The sequence below is a fragment of the Scyliorhinus torazame genome, chromosome 4, assembly GCF_047496885.1.
Source record: "Scyliorhinus torazame isolate Kashiwa2021f chromosome 4, sScyTor2.1, whole genome shotgun sequence".
Classification (NCBI taxonomy): domain Eukaryota; kingdom Metazoa; phylum Chordata; class Chondrichthyes; order Carcharhiniformes; family Scyliorhinidae; genus Scyliorhinus; species Scyliorhinus torazame.
The window spans coordinates 4,900,579-4,923,747 of NC_092710.1; the positions used below are offsets into that span (position 1 = coordinate 4,900,579).

Below are 23,169 nucleotides of genomic sequence, written 5' to 3' on the forward strand. Positions count from 1 at the left end.
CTCCCGTCCTCCCTCACCCTCACTCCCGTCCTCCCTCACCCTCACTCCCCTCCTTCCTCACCCTCACCCCTCCTCCCTCACCCTCACTCCCGTCCTCCCTCACCCTCACCCCCGTCCTCCCTCACCCTCACCCCCGTCCTCCCTCACCCTCACTCCCGTCCTCCCTCACCCTCACTCCCGTCCTCCCTCACCCTCACTCCCGTCCTCCCTCACCCTCACTCCCGTCCTCCCTCACCCTCACTCACGTCCTCCCTCACCCTCACTCCCGTCCTCCCTCACCCTCACTCCCGTCCTCCCTCACCCTCACTCCCGTCCTCCCTCACCCTCACTCCCGTCCTCCCTCACTCCCGTCCTCCCTCACACTCACTCCCGTCCTCCCTCACCCTCAGTCCCACCCTCACTCCCGTCCTCCCTCACCCTCAGTCCCACCCTCACTCCCGTCCTCCCTCACCCTCAGTCCCACCCTCACTCCAGTCCTCCCTCACCCGCAGGCCCACCCTCACTCCCGTCCTCCCTCACCCTCACTCCCGTCCTCCCTCACCCTGACTCCCGTCCTCCCTCACCCTGACTCCCGCCCTCCCTCACTCCCCCACCCTCACTCCCGTCCTCCCTCACCCTCACTCCCGTACCCCCACCCTCACTCCCGTCCTCCCTCACCCTCTCTCCCCTCCTCCCTAACCCTCACTCCCCTCCTCCCTCACCCTCACTCCCCTCCTCCCTCACCCTCACTCCCCTCCTCCCTCACCCTCACTCCCCTCCTCCCTCACCCTCACTCCCCTCCTCCCTCACCCTCACTCCCCTCCTCCCTCACCCTCACTCCCGTCCTCCCTCACCCTCACTCCCGTCCTCCCTCACCCTCGCTCCCCTCCTCCCTCACCCTCACTCCCCTCCTCCCTCACCCTCACTCCCCTCCTCCCTCACCCTCACTCCCGTCCTCCCTCACCCTCACTCCCGTCCTCCCTCACCCTCACCCCCGTCCTCCCTCACCCTCACTCCCGTCCTCCCTCACCCTCACTCCCGTCCTCCCTCACCCTCACTCCCGTCCTCCCCCACCCTCACTCCCGTCCTCCCTCACCCTCACTCCCGTCCTCCCTCACCCTCACTCCCGTCCTCCCTCACCCTCACTCCCGTCCTCCCTCACCCTCACTCCAGTCCTCCCTCACCCTCACTCCCGTCCTCCCTCACCCTCACTCCCGTCCTCCCTCACCCTCACTCCCGTCCTCCCTCACCCTCACTCCCGCCCTCCCTCACCCTCACTCCCGTCCTCCCTCACCCTCACTCCCCTCCTCCCTCACCCTCACTCCCCTCCTCCCTCACCCTCACTCCCCTCCTCCCTCACCCTCACTCCCCTCCTCCCTCACCCTCACTCCTGTCCTCCCTCACCCTCACTCCCCTCCTCCCTCACCCTCACTCCCGTCCTCCCTCACACTCACTCCCGTCCTCCCTCACCCTCACTCCCGTCTTCCCTCACCCTCACTCCCGTCCTCCCTCACTCCCATCCTCCCTCAGACACACTCCCGTCCTCCCTCACCCTCAGTCCCACCCTCACTCCCGTCCTCCCTCACCCTCAGTCCCACCCTCACTCCCGTCCTCCCTCACCCTCACTCCCGTCCTCCCTCACCCTCACTCCCGTCCTCCCTCACCCTCACTCCCGTCCTCCCTCACCCTCACTCCCGTCCTCCCTCACCCTCACTCCCCTCCTCCCTCACACTCACTCCCGTCCCCCCTCACCCTCACTCCCGTCCTTCCTCACCCTCACTCCCCTCCTCCCTCACCCTCACTCAACTCCTCCCTCACCCTCACTCCCCTCCTCCCTCACCCTCACTCCCCTCCTCCCTCACCCTCACTCCCCTCCTCCCTCACCCTCACTCCCCTCCTCCCTCACCCTCACTCCCCTCCTCCCTCACCCTCACTCCCCTCCTCCCTCACCCTCACTGCCCTCCTCCCTCACCCTCACTCCCCTCCACCCTCACCCTCACTCCCCTCCTCCCTCACCCTCACTCCCGTCCACCCCCACCCTCACTCCCGTCCGCCTCCACCCTCACTCCCGTCCGCCTCCACCCTCATTCCCGTCCTCCCTCACCCTCACTCCCCCACCCTCACTCCCATCCTCCCTCACCCTCACTCCCGTCCTCCCTCACCCTCACTCCCCCACCCTCAATCCCGTCCTCCCCCACCCTCACTCCCGTACCCCCACCCTCTCTCCCGTCCTCCCTCACACTCACTCCCGTCCTCCCTCACCCTCACTCCCGTCCTCCCCCTCCCTCACTACCGTCCGCCCCCACCCTCACTCCCGTCCGCCTCCACCCTCACTCCCGTCCTCCCTCACCCTCACACCCGTCCTCCCTCACCCTGACTCCCGTCCTCCCTCACCCTGACTCCCGTCCTTCCTCACCCTGACTCCAGTCCTCCCTCACCCTCACTCCCGTCCTCCCTCACCCTCACTCCCATCCTCCCTCACCCACACTCCCGTCCTCCCTCACCCTCACTCCCGTCCTCCCTCACCCTCACTCCCGTCCTCACACACCCTCACTCCCGTCCTCCCTCACCCTCACTCCCATCCTCCCTCACCCACACTCCCGTCCTCCCTCACCCTCACTCCCGTCCTCCCTCACCCTCGCTCCCGTCCTCCCTCACCCTCACCCCCGTCCTCCCTCACTCCCATCCTCCCTCACACTCACTCCCGTCCTCCCTCACCCTCAGTCCCACCCTCACTCCCGTCCTCCCTCACCCTCACTCCCGTCCCCCCTCACCCTGACTCCCGCCCTCCCTCACCCTCACTCCCCCACCCTCACTCCCGTCCTCCCTCACCCTCACTCCGGTGCCCCCACCCTCACTCCCGTCCTCCCTCACACTCACTCCCCTCCTCCCTCACCCTCACTCCCCTCCTCCCTCACCCTCACTCCCCTCCTCCCTCACCCACACTCCTGTCCTCCCTCACCCTCACTCCCCTCCTCCCTCACCCTCACTCCCCTCCTCCCTCACCCTCACTCCCGTCCTCCCTCACCCTCACTCCCGTCCTCCCTCACCCTCACTCCCGTCCTCCCTCACCCTCACTCCCGTCCTCCCTCACCCTCACTCCCGTCCTCCCTCACCCCTCACTCCCGTCCTCCCTCACCCCTCACTCCCGTCCTACCTCCCCCTCACTCCCGTCCTCCCTCCCCCTCACTCCCGTCCTCCCTCACCCTCACTCCCGTCCTCCCTCACCCTCACTCCCGTCCTCCCTCACCCTCACTCCCGTCCTCCCTCACCCTCACTCCCGTCCTCCCTCACTCCCGTCCTCCCTCACCCTCACTCCCCTCCTCCCTCACCCTCACTCCCCTCCTCCCTCACCCTCACCCTCGTCCTCCCTCACCCTCACTCCCGTCCTCCCTCACCCTCACTCCCGTCCTCCCTCTCCCTCACTTCCGTCCTCCCTCACTCCAGTCCTCCCTCACCCTCACTCCCGTACCCCCACCCTCACTCCCGTCCTCCCTCACACTCACTCCCGTACCCCCACCCTCACTCCCGTCCTCCCTCACCCTCACTCCCGTCCTCCCTCACCCTCACTCCCGTCCTCCCCCTCCCTCACTCCCGTCCGCCCCCACCCTCAATCCCGTCCGCCTCCACCCTCACTCCCGTCCTCCCTCACCCTCACTCCCGTCCTCCCTCACCCTGACTCCCGTCCTCCCTCACCCTGACTCCCGTCCTCCCTCACCCTGACTCCCGTCCTCCCTCACCCTGACTCCCGTCCTCCCTCACCCTCACTCCCGTCCTCCCTCACCCTGACTCCCGTCCTCCCTCACCCTCACTCCCGTCCTCCCTCACCCTCACTCCCGTCCTCACACACCCTCACTCCCGTCCTCCCTCACCCTCACTCCCGTCCTCCCTCACCCTCACTCCCGTCCTCCCTCACTCCCATCCTCCCTCACACTCACTCCCGTCCTCCCTCACCCTCAGTCCCACCCTCACTCCCGTCCTCCCTCACCCTCAGTCCCACCCTCACTCCCGTCCTCCCTCACCCTCACTCCCGTCCCCCCTCACCCTGACTCCCGTCCTCCCTCACCCTGACTCCCGCCCTCCCTCACCCTCACTCCCTCACCCTCACTCCCGTGCCCCCACCCTCACTCCCGTCCTCCCTCACACTCACTCCCCTCCTCCCTCACCCTCACTCCCCTCCTCCCTCACCCTCACTCCCCTCCTCCCTCACCCACACTCCTGTCCTCCCTCACCCTCACTCCCCTCCTCCCTCACCCTCACTCCCCTCCTCCCTCACCCTCACTCCCGTCCTCCCTCACCCTCACTCCCGTCCTCCCTCTCCCTCACTCCCGTCCTCCCTCACCCTCACTCCCGTCCTCCCTCACCCTCACTCCCGTCCTCCCTCACCCTCACCCCCATCCTCCCTCACCCCTCACTCCCGTCCTCCCTCACCCCTCACTCCCGTCCTCCCTCACCCTCACTCCCGTCCTCCCTCACCCTCACTCCCGTCCTCCCTCACCCTCACTCCCGTCCTCCCTCACCCTCACTCCCGTCCTCCCTCACCCTCACTCCCGTCCTCCCTCACCCTCACTCCCGTCCTCCCTCACCCCTCACTCCCGTCCTCCCTCACCCCTCACTCCCGTCCTCCCTCACCCCTCACTCCCGTCCTACCTCCCCCTCACTCCCGTCCTCCCTCACCCTCACTCCCGTCCTCCCTCACCCTCACTCCCGTCCTCCCTCACCCTCACTCCCGTCCTCCCTCACCCTCACTCCCGTCCTCCCTCACTCCCGTCCTCCCTCACCCTCACTCCCCTCCTCCCTCACCCTCACTCCCCTCCTCCCTCACTCTCACCCCCGTCCTCCCTCACCCTCACCCTCGTCCTCCCTCACCCTCACTCCCGTCCTCCCTCTCCCTCACTCCCGTCCTCCCTCACTCCAGTCCTCCCTCACCCTCACTCCCGTCCTCCCTCACACTCACTCCCGTACCCCCACCCTCACTCCCGTCCTCCCTCACCCTCACTCCCGTCCTCCCTCACCCTCACTCCCGTCCTCCCTCACCCTCACTCCTGTCCTCCCTCACCCTCACTCCCGTCCTCCCTCACCCTCTCTCCCGTCCTCCCTCACCCTCACTCCCGTCCTCCCTCACCCTCACTCCCGTCCTCCCTCACCCTCACTCCCGTCCTCCCTCACCCTCACTCCCGTCCTCCCTCACCCTCACTCCCGTCCTCCCTCACCCTCACTCCCGTCCTCCCTCATCCTAACTCCCGTCCCCCCTCACCCTCAGTCCCGTCCTCCCTCACCCTCACTCCCGTCCTCCCTCACCCTCACTCCCGTCCTCCCTCACCCTCACTCCCGTCCTCCCTCACCCTCACTCCCGTCCTCCCTCACCCTCACTCCCGTCCTCCCTCACCCTCACTCCCGTCCTCCCTCACCCTCACTCCCCTCCTCCCTCACCCTCACTCCCCTCCTCCCTCACCCTCGCTCCCCTCCTCCCTCACCCTCACTCCCCTCCTCCCTCACCCTCACTCCCCTCCTCCCTCACCCTCACTCCCCTCCTCCCTCACCCTCACTCCCCTCCTCCCTCACCCTCACTCCCCTCCTCCCTCACCCTCACTCCCCTCCTCCCTCACTCCCCTCCCCACCCTCCCTCCCCTCCTCCCCACAGTTTCTTACACCCCCACACTCTCTCTCCCACTATTTCTCCCCTTCTTCACTCTCTCTCTCCACCCACTCTCTCACAACCCTCCACTCTCTTTGTCCCCTACTCTCTCCCCCACTCTCTCAGCCTTCACACACTCTCTCTCTCCCTCCCTCACTCTCTCTCACCCCAACTTCCCTCTCGCCCCACTCCCTCTCTCTCGACCGCTCTTTCTCTCTCTCACAATCGCCTCCTTCTCTCTCTCTTTCCCACACACTCTCTCGACCACGTCTCTCTCTCTCTCTCCACCACTCTTTCTCTCTCCCACCCTCCCTCGTCCCCATTCTCCCTCTCGCCCCCAAACCCCGACTCTCTCTCTCCCGCACACTCTCTCTCTCTCTCCCCCTTGCCCTTCATTCCCTCTCTCCCCACACACCCTCTCTCTTGCCCCACTCTCCCACCTCTCACCCTCAGCTCTATCCCTCTCTCTCCACACTCTCTCACTCCCAACTTACTCCCCTCCCCCACTCGATCTCTCCCCCGAGCACTCTCTCTCTCCCTTCACTTTGTCTCTCCCTGTGGGGGCCAGAATAGGTCGTACCCGGGCCTGGGGCGGGATTCTCCGACCCCCCCGCCGGCCGCCGAATTCTCCGGCTCCGGAGATTCGGGGTGGGGCGGGAATCGTGCCGTGCCGGTTGGCGGCCCCCCCCCCCCCGCCCGATTCTCCGGCCCGGATGGGCCATAGTCTGGCCCCGGGGGGGTGCCCCCGCGGTGGCCTGGCCCGCGATCGGGGCCCACCGATCCGCGGGCGGGCCTGTGCCGTGGGGGCACTCTGTTCCTTCCGCCTTGGCCACGGTCTCCACCATGGCGGAGGCGGAAGAGACTCCCTCCGCTGCGCATGCGCGGGAAACTGTCAGCGGCCGCTGACGCTCCCGCGCATGCGCCGCCCGGAGATGTCATTTCCGCGCCAGCTGGCGGGGCACCAAAGGCCTTTCCCGCCAGCTGGCGGGGCGGAAATCAGTCCGGCGCCGGCCTAGCCCCGCAAGGTGAGGGCTCGGCCAGCCAAGGGGCGGAGGATTCCGCCCCTTTGGGGCGGCGCGATGCCCGACTGATTTGCGCCGTTTTGGGCGCCGGTCGGCAGACACCGCGCCGACACCGGAGAATTTCGCCCCCGGTTGACGACGGCGCGAACACTTGGGCTCCATTTTGGAGAATCGCCCTTTTTGTCAATCGCTCCCCCTCTCTCTTGCCCCCAGTCTTCCTCTCTGTCTCTGTCTCTCTCCCTCCCTCTCTTCCCTAGCCGCCCATGCCCCCTGCTCTGTCGCTGTCATATCTGTGGCCTGTTGTGTTTGTGTTTCTCTCGCTGTTGGGGAAGTAAACATGGACGTTGCCGGAATTGTAAACACGCCTCGGGGATTGGTCATGTATGTGATCTTCCTGCCAAACGTTCGATGTGGAGACATTGATGATTGATTGAGATGCGAAGGAGGGTGGGAACTGTGGAGGTTCCTGGGCCCTGCCACAAACAAATCTCACACCTCACTCTGAATCAGTCAGCTGATGTTTTGGGACTTTTCACGTCCCTTCAAAAGAGAGAATCTCTGACAGTGCGGCACTCCCTCAGTACTGACCCTCTGACAGTGCGGCACTCCCTCAGTACTGACCCTCTGACAGTGCTGCACTCTCTCAGTACTGACCCTCTGACAGTGCAGCACTCCCTCAGTACTGACCCTCTGACAGTGCAGCTCTCCCTCAGTACTGACCCTCTGACAGTGCAGCACTCCCTCAGTACTGATCCTCTGACAGTGCGGCACTCTCTCAGTACTGACCCTCTGTCAGTGCGGCACTCCCTCAGTACTGACCCTCTGACAGTGCAGTGCTCCCTCAGTACTGACCCACTGACAGTGCAGTGCTCCCTCAGTACTGACCCTCTGACAGTGCGGCACTCCCTCAGCACTGACCCACTGACAGTGCAGTGCTCCCTCAGTACTGACCCTCTGACAGTGCAGCTCTCCCTCAGTACTGACCCTCTGTCAGTGCAGCACTCCCTCAGTACTGACCCTCTGACAGTGCAGCACTCCCTCAGTACTGACCCTCTGACAGTGCGGCACTCCCTCAGTACTGACCCTCTGACAGTGCGGCACTCCCTCAGTACTGACCCTCTGACAGTGCAGCACTCCCTCAGTACAGACCCTCTGACAATGAAGCACTCCCTCAGTACTGACCCTCTGACAGTGCAGCTCTCCCTCAGTACTGACCCTCTGACAATGCAGCACTCCCTCAGTACTGACCCTCTGACAATGCAGCACTCCCTCAGTACTGACCCTCTGACAGTGCGGCACTCCCTCAGTACTGACCCTCTGACAGTGCGGCACTCCCTCAGTACTGACCCTCTGACAGTGCGGCACTCCCTCAGTACTGACCCTCTGACAGTGCGGCACTCCCTCAGTACTGACCCTCTGACAGTGCAGCACTCCCTCAGTACAGACCCTCTGACAATGAAGCACTCCCTCAGTACTGACCCTCTGACAGTGCAGCTCTCCCTCAGTACTGACCCTCTGACAGTGCAGCACTCCCTCAGTACTGACCCTCTGACAGTGCAGCACTCCCTCAGTACTGACCCTCTGACAGTGCGGCACTCCCTCAGTACTGACCCTCTGACAGTGCGGCACTCCCTCAGTACTGACCCTCTGACAGTGCAGCACTCCCTCAGTACAGACCCTCTGACAATGAAGCACTCCCTCAGTACTGACCCTCTGACAGTGCAGCTCTCCCTCAGTACTGACCCTCTGACAGTGCAGCACTCCCTCAGTACAGACCCTCTGACAATGCAGCACTCCCTCAGTACTGACCCACAGAGAGTGGGGAGAATGTGGAACTCGCTCCCACAGGGAGTGGGGAGAATGTGGGACTCGCTCCCACAGGGAGTGGGGGGAATGTGGGACTCGCTCCCACGGGGATTGGGGAGAATGTGGGACTCGCTCCCACGGGGAGTGGGGAGAATGTGGGACTCGCTCCCACAGGGAGTGAGGAGAATGTGGGACTCGCTCCCACAGGGAGTAGGAGAATGTGGGACTCGCTCTCACAGGGCGTGGGGGAGAATGTGGGACTCGCTCCGACAGGGAGTGGGCAGAATGTGGGACTCGCTCCCACAGGGAGTGGGGAGAATGTGGGACTCGCTCCCACAGGGAGTGGGCAGAATGTGGGACTCGCTCCCACAGGGAGTGGGGAGAATGTGGGACTCGCTCCCACAGGGAGTGGGGAGAATGTGGGACTCGCTCCCACAGGGAGTGAGGAGAGTGTGGGAATCGCTCCCACAGGGAGTGGGGAGAATGTGGGACTCGCTCCCACAGGGAGTGAGGAGAGTGTGGGACTCGCTCCCACAGGGAGTGAGGAGAGTGTGGGACTCGCTCCCGCAGGGAGTGGGGAGAATGTGGGACTCGCTCCCGCAGGGAGTGGGAGAATGTGGGACTCGCTCCCACAGGGAGTGGGGGGAATGTGGGACTCGCTCCCGCAGGGAGTGGGGAGAATGTGGGACTCGCTCCCACAGGGAGTGGGAGAATGTGGGACTCGCTCCCCCAGGGAGTGTGGAAAATGTGGGACTTGCTCCCCCAAGGAGTGGGGAGAATGTGGGACTCGCTCCCACAGGGAGTGGGGAGAATGTGGGACTCGCTCCCACAGGGAGTGGGGAGAATGTGGGACTCGCTCCCACAGGGAGTGGGGAGAATGTGGGACTCACTCCCACAGGGAGTGGGGAGAATGTGGGACTCGCTCCCACAGGGAGTGGGGAGAATGTGGGACTCGCTCCCACAGGGAGTGGGGAGAATGTGGGACTCGCTGCCACAGGGAGTGGGGGGAATGTGGGACTCACTCCCACAGGGAGTGGGGGGAATGTGGGACTCGCTCCCACAGGGAGTGGGGGGAATGTGGGACTCGCACCCACAGGGAGTGGGGGGAATGTGGGTCTCGCTCCCACAGGGAGTGGGGGGAATGTGGGACTCGCTCCCACAGGGAGTGGGGGGAATGTGGGACTCGCTCCCACAGGGAGTGGGGAGAGTGTGGGACTCGCTCCCACAGGGAGTGGGGGGAATGTGGGACTCGCTCCCACAGGGAGTGGGGGGAATGTGGGACTCGCTCCCACAGGGAGTGGGGAGAATGTGGGACTCGCTCCCACAGGGAGTGGGGAGAATGTTGGACTCGCTCCCACAGGAGTGGGGGGAATGTGGGACTCGCTCCCAGAGGGACTGGGGAGAATGTGGGACTCGCTCCCACAGGGAGTGGGGGGAATGTGGGACTCGCTCCCAGAGGGAGTGCGGGAGGTGAATCCTGTAGACTTGTTTTAGGGGAACCTGAATCAACACAGGAGGGGGTGAGAGACAGATAGAGGTGTGGGTGGGGGCGAGAGATGGGTTGGGGGTGAGCCTCTATGGGGCAGAGACACAGCCCAAGACCATTAGATGTGGGAGCACAAGTGGATCATTCGGCCCATCGAATCTGCCCCGCCTCTCAATGAGATTGTGTCTGATCTGATGTGACAATCCTCAACACTTTCCCGCCTTGTCCCCTGACCCTCGACCCCCTCACTGTTTTACAAACTGTCTCTCTCTCGGCCTTGAACATACTTAGCGGCCCAGTCTCGACAGCTCTCTGCGGTGAAGAGTTCCACACTCACTCCCCTCTGAGAGAAGAGATTCCTCCTCATCTCTGTGTGAAATGGGCGACCCCTCACTCTGAGATTCTGCCCTCTGGGCCCAGACTCTCTCACACGGGGAAACATCCTCTCAGAATCTCCCCTCACTCTGAGATTCTGCCCTCTGCTCCCAGCATCTCCCACACGGGGAAACATCCTCTCAGCATCTCCCCTCACTCTGAGATTCTGTCCTCTGGGCCCAGACTCTCCCACACGGGGAAACATCCTCTCAGAATCTCCCCTCACTCTGAGATTCTGTCCTCTGCTCCCAGACTCTCCCACACTGGGAAACATCCTCTCAGAATCTCCCCTCACTCTGAGATTCTGCCCTCTGCTCCCAGACTCTCCCACACGGGGAAACATCCTCTCAGAACCTTCCCTCTGAGATTCTGTCCTCTGGGCCCAGACTCTCCCACACGGGGAAACATCCTCTCAGAATCTCCCCTCACTCTGAGATTCTGCCCTCTGGTCCCAGACTCTCCCACACGGGGAAACATCCTCTCAGAATCTCCCCTCACTCTGAGATTCTGCCCTCTGGGCCCAGACTCACCCACACGGGGAAACATCCTCTCAGAATCACCCCTCACTCTGAGATTCTGTCCTCTGGGCCCAGACTCTCTCACACGGGGAAACATCCTCTCAGAATCTCCCCTCACTCTGAGATTCTGCCCTCTGGTCCCAGACTCTCCCACACGGGGAAACATCCTCTCAGAATCTCCCCTCACTCTGAGATTCTGTCCTCTGGGCCCAGACTCTCCCACACGGGGAAACATCCTCTCAGAATCTCCCCTCACTCTGAGATTCTGTCCTCTGGGCCCAGACTCTCCCACACGGGGAAACATCCTTTCAGAATCTCCCCTCACTCTGAGATTCTGCCCTCTGGGCCCAGACTCTCCCACACGGGGAAACATCCTCTCAGAATATCCCCTCACTCTGAGATTCTGCCCTCTGGGCCCAGACTCTCCCACACGGGGAAACATCCTCTCAGCATCTCCCCTCACTCTGAGATTCTGTCCTCTGGGCCCAGACTCTCCCACACGGGGAAACATCCTCTCAGAATCTCCCCTCACTCTGAGATTCTGCCCTCTGGGCCCAGACTCACCCACACGGGGAAACATCCTCTCAGAATCTCCCCTCACTCTGAGATTCTGCCCTCTGCTCCCAGACTCTCCCACACGGGGAAACATCCTCTCAGAATATCCCATCACTCTGAGATTCTGTCCTCCTGGCCCAGACTCTCCCACACGGGGAAACATCCTCTCAGAATCTCCCCTCACTCTGAGATTCTGTCCTCTGGGCCCAGACTCTCCCACACGGGGAAACATTGTCTCAGAATCTCCCCTCACTCTGAGATTCTGTCCTCTGGGCCCAGACTCTCCCACACGGGGAAACATCCTCTCAGAATCTCCCCTCACTCTGAGATTCTGTCCTCTGCTCCCAGACTCTCCCACACGGGGAAACATCCTCTCAGAATCTCCCCTCACTCTGAGATTCTGCCCTCTGCTCCCAGACTCTCCCACACGGGGAAAGATCCTCTCAGAATCTCCCCTCACTCTGAGATTCTGTCCTCTGGGCCCAGACTCTCCCACACGGGGAAACATCCTCTCAGAATCTCCCCTCACTCTGAGATTCTGCCCTCTGGGCCCAGACTCTCCCACACGGGGAAACATCCTCTCAGAATATCCCCTCACTCTGAGATTCTGCCCTCTGGGCCCAGACTCTCCCACACGGGGAAACATCCTCTCAGAATCTCCCCTCACTCTGAGATTCTGTCCTCTGGGCCCAGGCTCTCCCACACGGGGAAACATCCTCTCAGCATCTCCCCTCACTCTGAGATTCTGTCCTCTGGGCCCAGACTCTCCCACACGGGGAAACATCCTCTCAGAATCTCCCCTCACTCTGAGATTCTGCCCTCTGGGCCCAGACTCTCCCACACGGGGAAACATCCTCTCAGAATCTCCCCTCACTCTGAGATTCTGCCCTCTGCTCCCAGACTCTCCCACACGGGGAAACATCCTCTCAGAATATCCCCTCACTCTGAGATTCTGTCCTCCTGGCCCAGACTCTCCCACACGGGGAAACATCCTCTCAGAATCTCCCCTCACTCTGAGATTCTGTCCTCTGCTCCCAGACTCTCCCACACGGGGAAACATCCTCTCAGAATCTCCCCTCACTCTGAGATTCTGCCCTCTGGGCCCAGACTCCCCCACACGGGGAAACATCCTCTCAGCATCTCCCCTCACTCTGAGATTCTGTCCTCTGGGCCCAGACTCTCCCACACGGGGAAACATCCTCTCAGAATCTCCCCTCACTCTGAGATTCTGTCCTCTGGGCCCAGACTCTCCCACACGGGGAAACATCCTCTCAGAATCTCCCCTCACTCTGAGATTCTGTCCTCTGCTCCCAGACTCTCCCACACGGGGAAACATGCTCTCAGAATCTCCCCTCACTCTGAGATTCTGTTCTCTGCTCCCAGACTCTCCCACACGGGGAAACATCCTCTCAGAATCTCCCCTCACTCTGAGATTCTGTCCTCTGCTCCCAGACTCTCCCACACGGGGAAACATCCTCTCAGCATCTCCCCTCACTCTGAGATTCTGTCCTCTGGTCCCAGACTCTCCCACACGGGGAAACATCCTCTCAGAATCTCCCCTCACTCTGAGATTCTGTCCTCTGGGCCCAGACTCTCCCACACGGGGAAACATCCTCTCAGCATCTCCCCTCACTCTGAGATTCTGTCCTCTGGGCCCAGACTCTCCCACACGGGGAAACATCCTCTCAGCATCTCCCCTCACTCTGAGATTCTGTCCTCTGGGCCCAGACTCTCCCACACGGGGAAACATCCTCTCAGAATCTCCCCTCACTCTGAGATTCTGTCCTCTGGGCCCAGACTCTCCCACACGGGGAAACATCCTCTCAGAATCTCCCCTCACTCTGAGATTCTGTCCTCTGGGCCCAGACTCTCCCACACAGGGAAACATCCTCTCAGAATCTCCCCTCACTCTGAGATTCTGTCCTCTGGGCCCAGACTCTCCCACACGGGGAAACATCCTCTCAGAATCTCCCCTCACTCTGAGATTCTGTCCTCTGCTCCCAGACTCTCCCACACGGGGAAACATCCTCTCAGAATCTCCCCTCACTCTGAGATTCTGTCCTCTGCTCCCAGACTCTCCCACACGGGGAAACATCCTCTCAGAATCTCCCCTCACTCTGAGATTCTGCCCTCTGCTCCCAGACTCTCCCACACGGGGAAACATCCTCTCAGCATCTCCCCTCACTCTGAGATTCTGTCCTCTGGGCCCAGACTCTCCCACACGGGGAAACATCCTCTCAGAATCTCCCCTCACTCTGAGATTCTGTCCTCTGCTCTCAGACTCTCTCACACGGGGAAACATCCTCTCAGAATCTCCCCTCACTCTGAGATTCTGCCCTCTGGGCCCAGACTCTCCCACACGGGGAAACATCCTCTCAGAATCACCCCTCACTCTGAGATTCTGCCCTCTGCTCCCAGACTCTCCCACACGGGGAAACATCCTCTCAGCATCTCCCCTCACTCTGAGATTCTGTCCTCTGGGCCCAGACTCTCCCACACGGGGAAACATCCTCTCAGAATCTCCCCTCACTCTGAGATTCTGCCCTCTGGGCCCAGACTCTCCCACACGGGGAAACATCCTCTCAGAATCACCCCTCACTCTGAGATTCTGCCCTCTGCTCCCAGACTCTCCCACACGGGGAAACATCCTCTCAGAATCTCCCCTCACTCTGAGATTCTGACCTCTGGGCCCAGACTCTCCCACACGGGGAAACATCCTCTCAGAATCTCCCCTCACTCTGAGATTCTGCCCTCTGGGCCCAGACTCTCCCACACGGGGAAACATCCTCCCAGAATCTCCCCTCACTCTGAGATTCTGTCCTCTGGGCCCAGACTCTCCCACACGGGGAAACATCCTCTCAGAATCTCCCCTCACTCTGAGATTCTGCCCTCTGCTCCCAGACTCCCCCACACGGGGAAACATCCTCTCAGAATCGACCCTGTCAAACACTCGATGTGTCAATAATGTCGCCTTTCATTCTTCTAAACTCCCAATGAGGACAGGCCCCGGCCTACTCAACCTCTCCCCATCAGACAATCCCTCCCTACCCAGGGTCAACCCAGTTAATCATCTCCGGACTGCCTGCAATGGCAGTACCTTTCCTTCAATCAGGGGACTAAAACTGTTCTCGGAATTCCAGGTGTGATGGGAAGGTGGGCCGAATGGACTGTGTTCTGAGGTGGATGTTTTCATTTTGCTGGCAAAATGTGTGACCTCTTACCCTCCAACTTTTCGCTCCCTCTCTCCCCCACAGCATCGACTCCATTCCGCAAGAGTGTCTTCTCGGCCATATTCCTCTGGAGTCTGGTTACCATGGGAATGACGCAGCTACGTCTGATGTTCTATATGGGGAGCATGAACAAGATGCTGGAGTTCATCGTCACACATGGAATGAGTGAGTGTCAGCATCGAGCTCTCCCAGGACAGGTACAGCACGGGGTAGATACAGTGTAGAGCTCCCTCTACATTACCCTGACAGTGTGTCCCCCACTTTATACCCAGTGTCAGCATCGAGCTCTCCCAGGACAGGTACAGCACGGGTTAGATACAGTGTAGAGCTCCCTCTACATTACCCTGACAGAGTGTCTCCCACTTTATACCCAGTGTCAGCATCGAGCTCTCCCAGGACAGGTACAGCACGGGTTAGATACAGTGTAGAGCTCCCTCTACATTACCCTGACAGAGTGTCTCCCACTTTATACCCAGTGTCAGCATCGAGCTCTCCCAGGACGGGTACAGCACGGGTTAGATACAGTGTAGAGCTCCCTCTACATTACCCTGACAGTGTGTCCCCCACTTTATACCCAGTGTCAGCATCGAGCTCTCCCAGGACAGGTACAGCACGGGTTAGATACAGTGTAGAGCTCCCTCTACATTACCCTGACAGTGTGTCCCCCACTTTATACCCACTGTCAGCATCGAGCTCTCCTAGGACAGGTACAGCAGGGGTTAGATACAGTGTAGAGCTCCCTCTACATTACCCTGACAGTGTGTCCCCCACTTTATACCCAGTGTCAGCATCGAGCTCTCCCAGGACAGGTACAGCACGGGTTAGATACAGTGTAGAGCTCCCTCTACATTACCCTGACAGTGTCCCCCCCACTTTATACCCAGTGTCAGCATCGAGCACTCCCAGGACAGGTACAGCACGGGTTAGATACAGTGGAGAGCTCCCTCTACATTACCCTGACAGTGTGTCCCCCACTTTATACCCAGTGTCAGCATCGAGCTCTCCCAGGACAGGTACAGCACGGGTTAGATACAGTGTAGAGCTCCCTCTACATTACCCTGACAGTGTCTCCCCCCCCCCCCCACTTTATACCCAGTGTCAGCATCGAGCTCTCCCAGGACAGGTACAGCACGGGTTAGATACAGTGCAGAGCTCCCTCTACATTACCCTGACAGTGAGTCCCCCACTTTATACCCAGTGTCAGCATCGAGCTCTCCCAGGAAAGACACAGCATACCTAACCTCTGTAAGAGGCAGGGACTGAGGGACACCAGTCAGTGTACAGATATCGCCCTGAGAGGGAGAGGGGACTGAGAGACACCAGTCAGTGTAAAGATATCTCCCTGAGAGAGAGAGTCTGAGAGACACCAGTCAGTTTACAGATATCTCCCTGAGAGAGAGAGAGGACAGAGAGACAGCAGTCAGTGTACAGATATCTCCCTGAGAGGGAGAGGGGACTGAGAGACACCAGTCAGTGTACAGATATCTCCCTGAGAGAGAGAGTCTGAGAGACACCAGTCAGTGTACAGATACCCCCCTGAGAGAGAGGGGACTGAGAGACAGCAGTCAGTGTACAGATATCTCCCTGAGAGAGAGGGGACTGAGAGACACCAGTCAGTGTACAGATATCTCCTTGAGAGAGAGAGGGGACTGAGAGACACCAGTCAGTGTACAGATATCTCCCTGAGAGAGAGAGGGGACTGAGAGACACCAGTCAGTGTACAGATATCTCCTTGAGAGAGAGAGGGGGGACTGAGAGACACCAGTCAGTGTACAGATATCTCCCTGAGAGAGAGGACTGAGAGACACCAGTCAGTGTACAGATACCTCCCTGAGAGAGAGGGGACTGAGAGACACCAGTCAGTGTACAGATATCTCCCTGAGAGAGAGAGGGGACTGAGAGACACCAGTCAGTGTACAGATATCTCCCTGAGAGAGAGGGGACTGAGAGACACCAGTCAGTGTACAGATATCTCCCTGAGAGAGAGAGAGGGTAATGAGAGACACCAGCCAGTGTACAGATATCTCCCTGAGACAGAGGGGACTGAGATACACCAGTCAGTGTACAGATATCTCCCTGAGAGAGAGGGGGGACTGAGAGACACCAGTCAGTGTACAGATATCTCCCTGAGAGAGAGGGGACTGAGAGACACCAGTCAGTGTACAGATATCTCCCTGAGGGAGAGAGGACTGAGAGACACCAGTCAGTGTACAGATATCTCCCTGAGGGAGAGAGGACTGAGAGACACCAGTCAGTGTACAGATATCTTCCTGAGAGAGAGAGGGGACTGAGAGACACCAGTCAGTGTACAGATATCTCCCTGAGAGAGAGGGGACTGAGAGACACCAGTCAGTGTACAGATATCTCCCTGAGAGAGAGGGGACGGAGAGACACCACTCAGTGTACAGATATCTCCCTGAGAGGGAGAGGGGACTGAGAGACACCAGTCAGTGTCCACATATCTCCGAGATCGAGAGGGGACTGTGGGACACCAGTCAGTGTACAGATATCTCCCTGAGAGAGAGGGGACTGAGAGACACCAGTCAGTGTACAGATATCTCCCTGAGAGAGGGGACTGAGAGACACCAGTCAGTGTACAGATATCTCCCTGAGAAAGAGAGGGGACTGAGAGACACCAGTCAGTGTACAGATATCTCCCTGAGAGACAGAGAGAGGGGACTGAGAGACACCAGTCAGTGTACAGATATCTCCCTGAGAGAGAGGGGACTGAGAGACACCAGTCAGTGTACAGATATCCCCCTGAGAGAGAGAGAGGGGACTGAGAGACACCAGTCAGTGTACAGATATCTCCCTGAGAGAGTGAGGGGACTGAGAGACACCAGTCAGTGTACAGATATCTCCCTGAGAGAGAGGTGACTGAGAGACACCAGTCAGTGTACAGATACCTCCCTGAGAGAGAGAGGGGACTGAGAGACACCAGTCAGTTTACAGATATCTCCACGAGAGAGAGAGGGGACTGAGAGACACCAGTCAGTGTACAGATATCTCCCTGAGAGAGAGGGGACTGAGAGACACCAGTCAGTGTACAGATATCTCCCTGAGAGGGAGAGGGGACTGAGAGACACCAGTCAGTGTCCAATATATCTCCGAGATCGAGAGGGGATAGAGGGACACCAGTCAGTGTACAGATATCTCCCTGAGAGAGAGGGGACTCAGAGACACCAGTCAGTGTACAGATATCTCCCTGAGAGAGAGAGGGCTGAGAGACAACAGTCAGTGTACAGATATCTCCCTGAGAGAGAGAGGGGACTGAGAGACACCAGTCAGTGTACAGATATCTTTCTGAGAGAGAGGGGACTGAGAGACACCAGTCAGTGTACAGATATCTTCCTGAGAGAGGGGACTGAGAGACACCAGTCAGTGTACAGATATCTCCCTGAGAGAGAGCGGGGACTGAGAGACACCAGTCAGTGTACAGATATCTCCCTGAGAGAGAGGGGACTGAGAGACACCAGTCAGTGTACAGATATCTCCCTGAGAGAGGGGACTGAGAGACACCAGTCAGTGTACAGATATCTCCCTGAGAGAGAGCGGGGACTGAGAGACACCAGTCAGTGTACAGATATCTCCCTGAGAGACAGAGAGAGGGGACTGAGAGACACCAGTCAGTGTACAGATATCTTCCTGAGAGAGAGAGGGGGGACTGAGAGACACCAGTCAGTGTACAGATATCTCCCTGAGAGAGAGGGGACTGAGAGACACCAGTCAGTGTACAGATATCTCCCAGAGAGAGAGAGGGGACTGAGAGACACCAGTCAGTGTACAGATATCTCCCTGAGAGAGAGGGGACTGAGAGACACCAGTCAGTGTACAGATATCTCCCTGAGAGGGAGAGGGGACTGAGAGACACCAGTCAGTGTCCAATATATCTCCGAGATCGAGAGGGGACTGAGGGACACCAGTCAGTGTACAGATATCTCCCTGAGAGAGAGGGGACTGAGAGACACCAGTCAGTGTACAGATATCTCCCTGAGAGAGAGAGGGCTGAGAGACAACAGTCAGTGTACAGATATCTCCCTGAGAGAGAGGGGACTGAGAGACACCAGTCAGTGTACAGATATCTCCCTGAAAGAGGGGACTGAGAGACACCAGTCAGTGTACAGATATCTCCCTAAGAGAGAGCGGGGACTGAGAGACACCAGTCAGTGTACAGATATCTCCCTGAGAGACAGAGAGAGGGGACTGAGAGACACCAGTCAGTGTACAGATATCTCCCTGAGAGAGAGAGGGGACTGAGAGACACCAGTCAGTGTACAGATATCTCCCTGAGAGAGAGAGGACAGAGAGACACCAGTCAGTGTACAGATATCTCCCTGAGAGAGAGAGGGGACTGAGAGACACCAGTCAGTGTACAGATATCTCCCTGAGAGAGAGAGGGGACTGAGAGGCACCAGTCGGTGTACAGATATCTCCCTGAGAGAGAGAGGGGACTGAGAGACACTAGTCAGTGTACGGATATCTCCCTGAGAGAGAGAGGGGACTGAGAGACACCAGTCAGTGTACAGATATCTCCGAGAGAGAGAGTGGGGACTGAGAGACACCAGTCAGTGTACAGATATCTCCCCGAGAGAGAGAGGGGGGACTGAGAGACACCAGTCAGTGTACAGATATCTCTCTGAGAGAGAGAGAGTGGACTGAGAGACACCAGTCAGTGTGCAGATATCTCCCTGAGAGCGAGAGGACTGAGAGACACCAGTCAGTGTACAGATATCTCCCTGAGAGAGAGAGGGGATTGAGAGACACCAGTCATTGTACAGATATCTCCCTGAGAGAGAGAGGGCTGAGAGACAACAGTCAGTGTACAGGTATCTCCCTGAGAGAGAGGGGACTGAGAGACACCAGTCAGTGTACAGATATCTCCCTGAGAGAGAGGACTGAGAGACACCAGTCAGTGTACAGATAACTCCCTGAGAGAGAGAGAGGGGGGGGACTGAGAGACACCAGTCAGTGTACAGATATCTCCCTGAGAGAGAGGGGACTGAGAGACACCAGTCAGTGTACAGATATCTCCCTGAGAGAGGGGACTGAGAGACACCAGTCAGTGTACAGATATCTCCCTGAGAGAGAGAGAGGGGGGGACTGAGAGACACCAGTCAGTGTACAGATATCTCCCTGAGAGAGAGGACTGAGAGACACCAGTCAGTGTACAGATAACTCCCTGAGAGAGAGAGAGGGGGGACTGAGAGACACCAGTCAGTGTACAGATATCTCTCTGAGAGAGAGAGAGGGGACTGAGAGACACCAGTCAGTGTACAGATATCTCCCAGAGAGAGAGAGAGGGGACTGAGAGACACCAGTCAGTGTACAGATATCTCCCTGAGAGACAGAGAGAGGGGACTGAGAGACTCCAGTCAGTGTACAGATATCTCCCTGAGAGAGAGGGGGGACTGAGAGACACCAGTCAGTGTACAGATATCTCCCTGAGAGAGAGGGGACTGAGAGACACCAGTCAGTGTACAGATATCTCCCTGAGAGAGAGAGGGGACTGAGAGACACCAGTCAGTGTACAGATATCTCCCTGAGAGAGAGGGGACTGAGAGACACCAGTCAGTGTACAGATATCTCCCTGAGAGAGAGGGGACTGAGAGACACCAGTCAGTGTACAGATATCTCCCTGAGAGAGAGGGGAATGAGAGACACCAGTCAGTGTACAGATATCTCCCTGAGAGAGAGAGAGGGGACTGAGAGACACCAGTCAGTGTACAGATATCTCCCTGAGAGAGAGGACTGAGAGACACCAGTCAGTGTACAGATATCTCCCTGAGAGAGAGAGGACTGAGAGACACCAGTCAGTTTACAGATATCTCTCTGAGAGAGAGAGAGGGGACTGAGAGACACCAGTCAGTGTACAGATATCTCCCTGAGAGAGAGGACTGAGAGACACCAGTCAGTGTACAGATAACTCCCTGAGAGAGAGAGAGGGGGGACTGAGAGACACCAGTCAGTGTACAGATATCTCTCTGAGAGAGAGAGAGGGGACTGAGAGACACCAGTCAGTGTACAGATATTTCCCTGAGAGAGGGGGAACTGAGAGACACCAGTCAGTGTACAGATATCTCCCTGAGAGAGAGGGGACTGAGAGACACCAGTCAGTGTGCAGATATCTCCCTGAGAGCGAGAGGACTGAGAGACACCAGTCAGTGTACAGATATCTTCCTGAGAGAGAGAGAGGACTGAGAGACACCAGTCAGTGTACAGATATCTCCCTGAGAGAGAGGGGATTGAGAGACACCAGTCAGTGTACAGATATCTCCCTGAGGGAGAGGGGACTGAGAGACACCAGTCAGTGTACAGATATCTCCCTGAGAGAGAGTGGACTGAGAGACACCAGTCAGTGTACAGATATCTCCCTGAGAGAGAGGGGGGGACTGAGAGACACCAGTCATTGTACAGATATCTCCCTGAGAGAGAGAGGACTGAGAGACACCAGTCAGTCAGTGTACAGATATCTCCCTGAGAGAGAGAGGGCTGAGAGACAACAGTCAGTGTACAGATATCTCCCTGAGAGAGAGGGGACTGAGAGACACCAGTCAGTGTACAGATATCTCCCTGAGAGAGAGGACTGAGAGACACCAGTCAGTGTACAGATAACTCCCTGAGAGAGAGAGAGGGGACTGAGAGACACCAGTCAGTGTACAGATATCTCCCTGAGAGAGAGAGAGGGGGGGACTGAGAGACACCAGTCAGTGTACAGATATCTCCCTGAGAGAGAGGACTGAGAGACACCAGTCAGTGTACAGATAACTCCCTGAGAGAGAGAGAGGGGGGACTGAGAGACACCAGTCAGTGTACAGATATCTCTCTGAGAGAGAGAGGGGGGACTGAGAGACACCAGTCAGTGTACAGATATCTCCCTGAGAGAGAGAGGACTGAGAGACACCAGTCAGTTTACAGATATCTCTCTGAGAGAGAGAGAGGGGACTGAGAGACACCAGTCAGTGTACAGATATCTCCCTGAGAGAGAGGACTGAGAGACACCAGGCAGTGTACAGATATCTCCCTGAGAGAGAGGGAACTGAGAGACTCCAGTCAGTGTACAGATAACTCCCTGAGAGAGAGAGAGGGGGGACTGAGAGACACCAGTCAGTGTACAGATATCTCTCTGAGAGAGAGAGAGGGGACTGAGAGACACCAGTCAGTGTACAGATATCTCCCTGAGAGAGGGGGAACTGAGAGACACCAGTCAGTGTACAGATATCTCCCTGAGAGAGAGGGGACTGAGAGACACCAGTCAGTGTGCAGATATCTCCCTGAGAGCGAGAGGACTGAGAGACACCAGTCAGTGTACAGATATCTTCCTGAGAGAGAGAGAGGACTGAGAGACACCAGTCAGTGTACAGATATCTCCCTGAGAGAGAGGGGATTGAGAGACACCAGTCAGTGTACAGATATCTCCCTGAGAGAGAGGGGACTGAGAGACACCAGTCAGTGTACAGATATCTCCCTGAGAGAGAGAGGACTGAGAGACACCAGTCAGTGTACAGATATCTCCCTGAGAGAGAGGGGGGGACTGAGAGACACCAGTCAGTGTACAGATATCTCCCTGAGAGAGAGAGGACTGAGAGACACCAGTCAGTCAGTGTACAGATATCTCCCTGAGAGAGAGAGAGGGGACTGAGAGATGTGGCTACAGGGATGGTGCAGGCGGGAGGGATTCAGATTTTTGGATAACTGGGGCTCTTTCTGGGGAAGATGGGACCTCGACAGACAGGATGGTCTACATCTGAACCTGAGGGGCACAAATATCCTGGGGGGGAGATTTGTTAGTGCTCTTTGGGGGGGTTTAAACTAATGCAGCAGGGGCATGGGAACCTGGATTGTAGTTTTAGGGTAAGGGAGAATGAGAGTATAGAGGTCAGGAGCACAGATTTGACGTCGCAGGAGGGGGCCAGTGTTCAGGTAGGTGGTTTGAAGTGTGTCTACTTCAATGCCAGGAGTATACGAAACAAGGTAGGGGAACTGGCAGCATGGGTTGGTACCTGGGACTTCGATGTTGTGGCCATTTCGGAGACATGGATAGAGCAGGGACAGGAATGGATGTTGCAGGTTCCGGGGTTTAGGTGTTTTAGTAAGCTCAGAGAAGGAGGTAAAAGAGGGGAAGGTGTGGCGCTGCTAGTCAAGAGCAGTATTACGGTGGTGGAGAGGATGCTAGATGGGGACTCTTCTTCCGAGGTAGTATGGGCTGAAGTTAGAAACTGGAAAGGAGAGGTCACCCTGTTGGGAGTTTTTTATAGGCCTCCTAATAGTTCTAGGGATGTAGAGGAAAGGATGGCGAAGATGATTCTGGATATGAGTGAAAGTAACAGGGTAGTTATTATGGGAGACTTTAGCTTTCCAAATATTGACTGGAAAAGATATAGTTCGAGTACAATAGATGGGTCGTTTTTTGTACAGTGTGTGCAGGAGGGTTTCCTGAAACAATATGTTGACAGGCCAACAAGAGGCGAGGCCACGTTGGATTTGGTTTTGGGTAATGAACCAGGCCAGGTGTTGGATTTGGAGGTAGGAGAGCACTTTGGGGACAGTGACCACAATTCGG

The 23,169-nt window shown here is 58.3% G+C and overlaps 1 protein-coding gene across 3 annotated transcripts in view; it reads left to right on the forward strand.

Annotated features, from left to right (window-relative positions):
- Positions 1 to 23,169, forward strand: part of slc43a1b (solute carrier family 43 member 1b) — a 193,366-nt gene that overhangs the window by 86,962 nt on the left and 83,235 nt on the right. For all 3 annotated transcript variants that reach the window (XM_072498042.1, XM_072498043.1, XM_072498044.1), the window contains exon 9: positions 14,634 to 14,774. In XM_072498042.1, the coding sequence (XP_072354143.1) occupies positions 14,634 to 14,774 (141 nt within the window). The remainder of the gene's footprint in view (positions 1 to 14,633; positions 14,775 to 23,169) is intronic.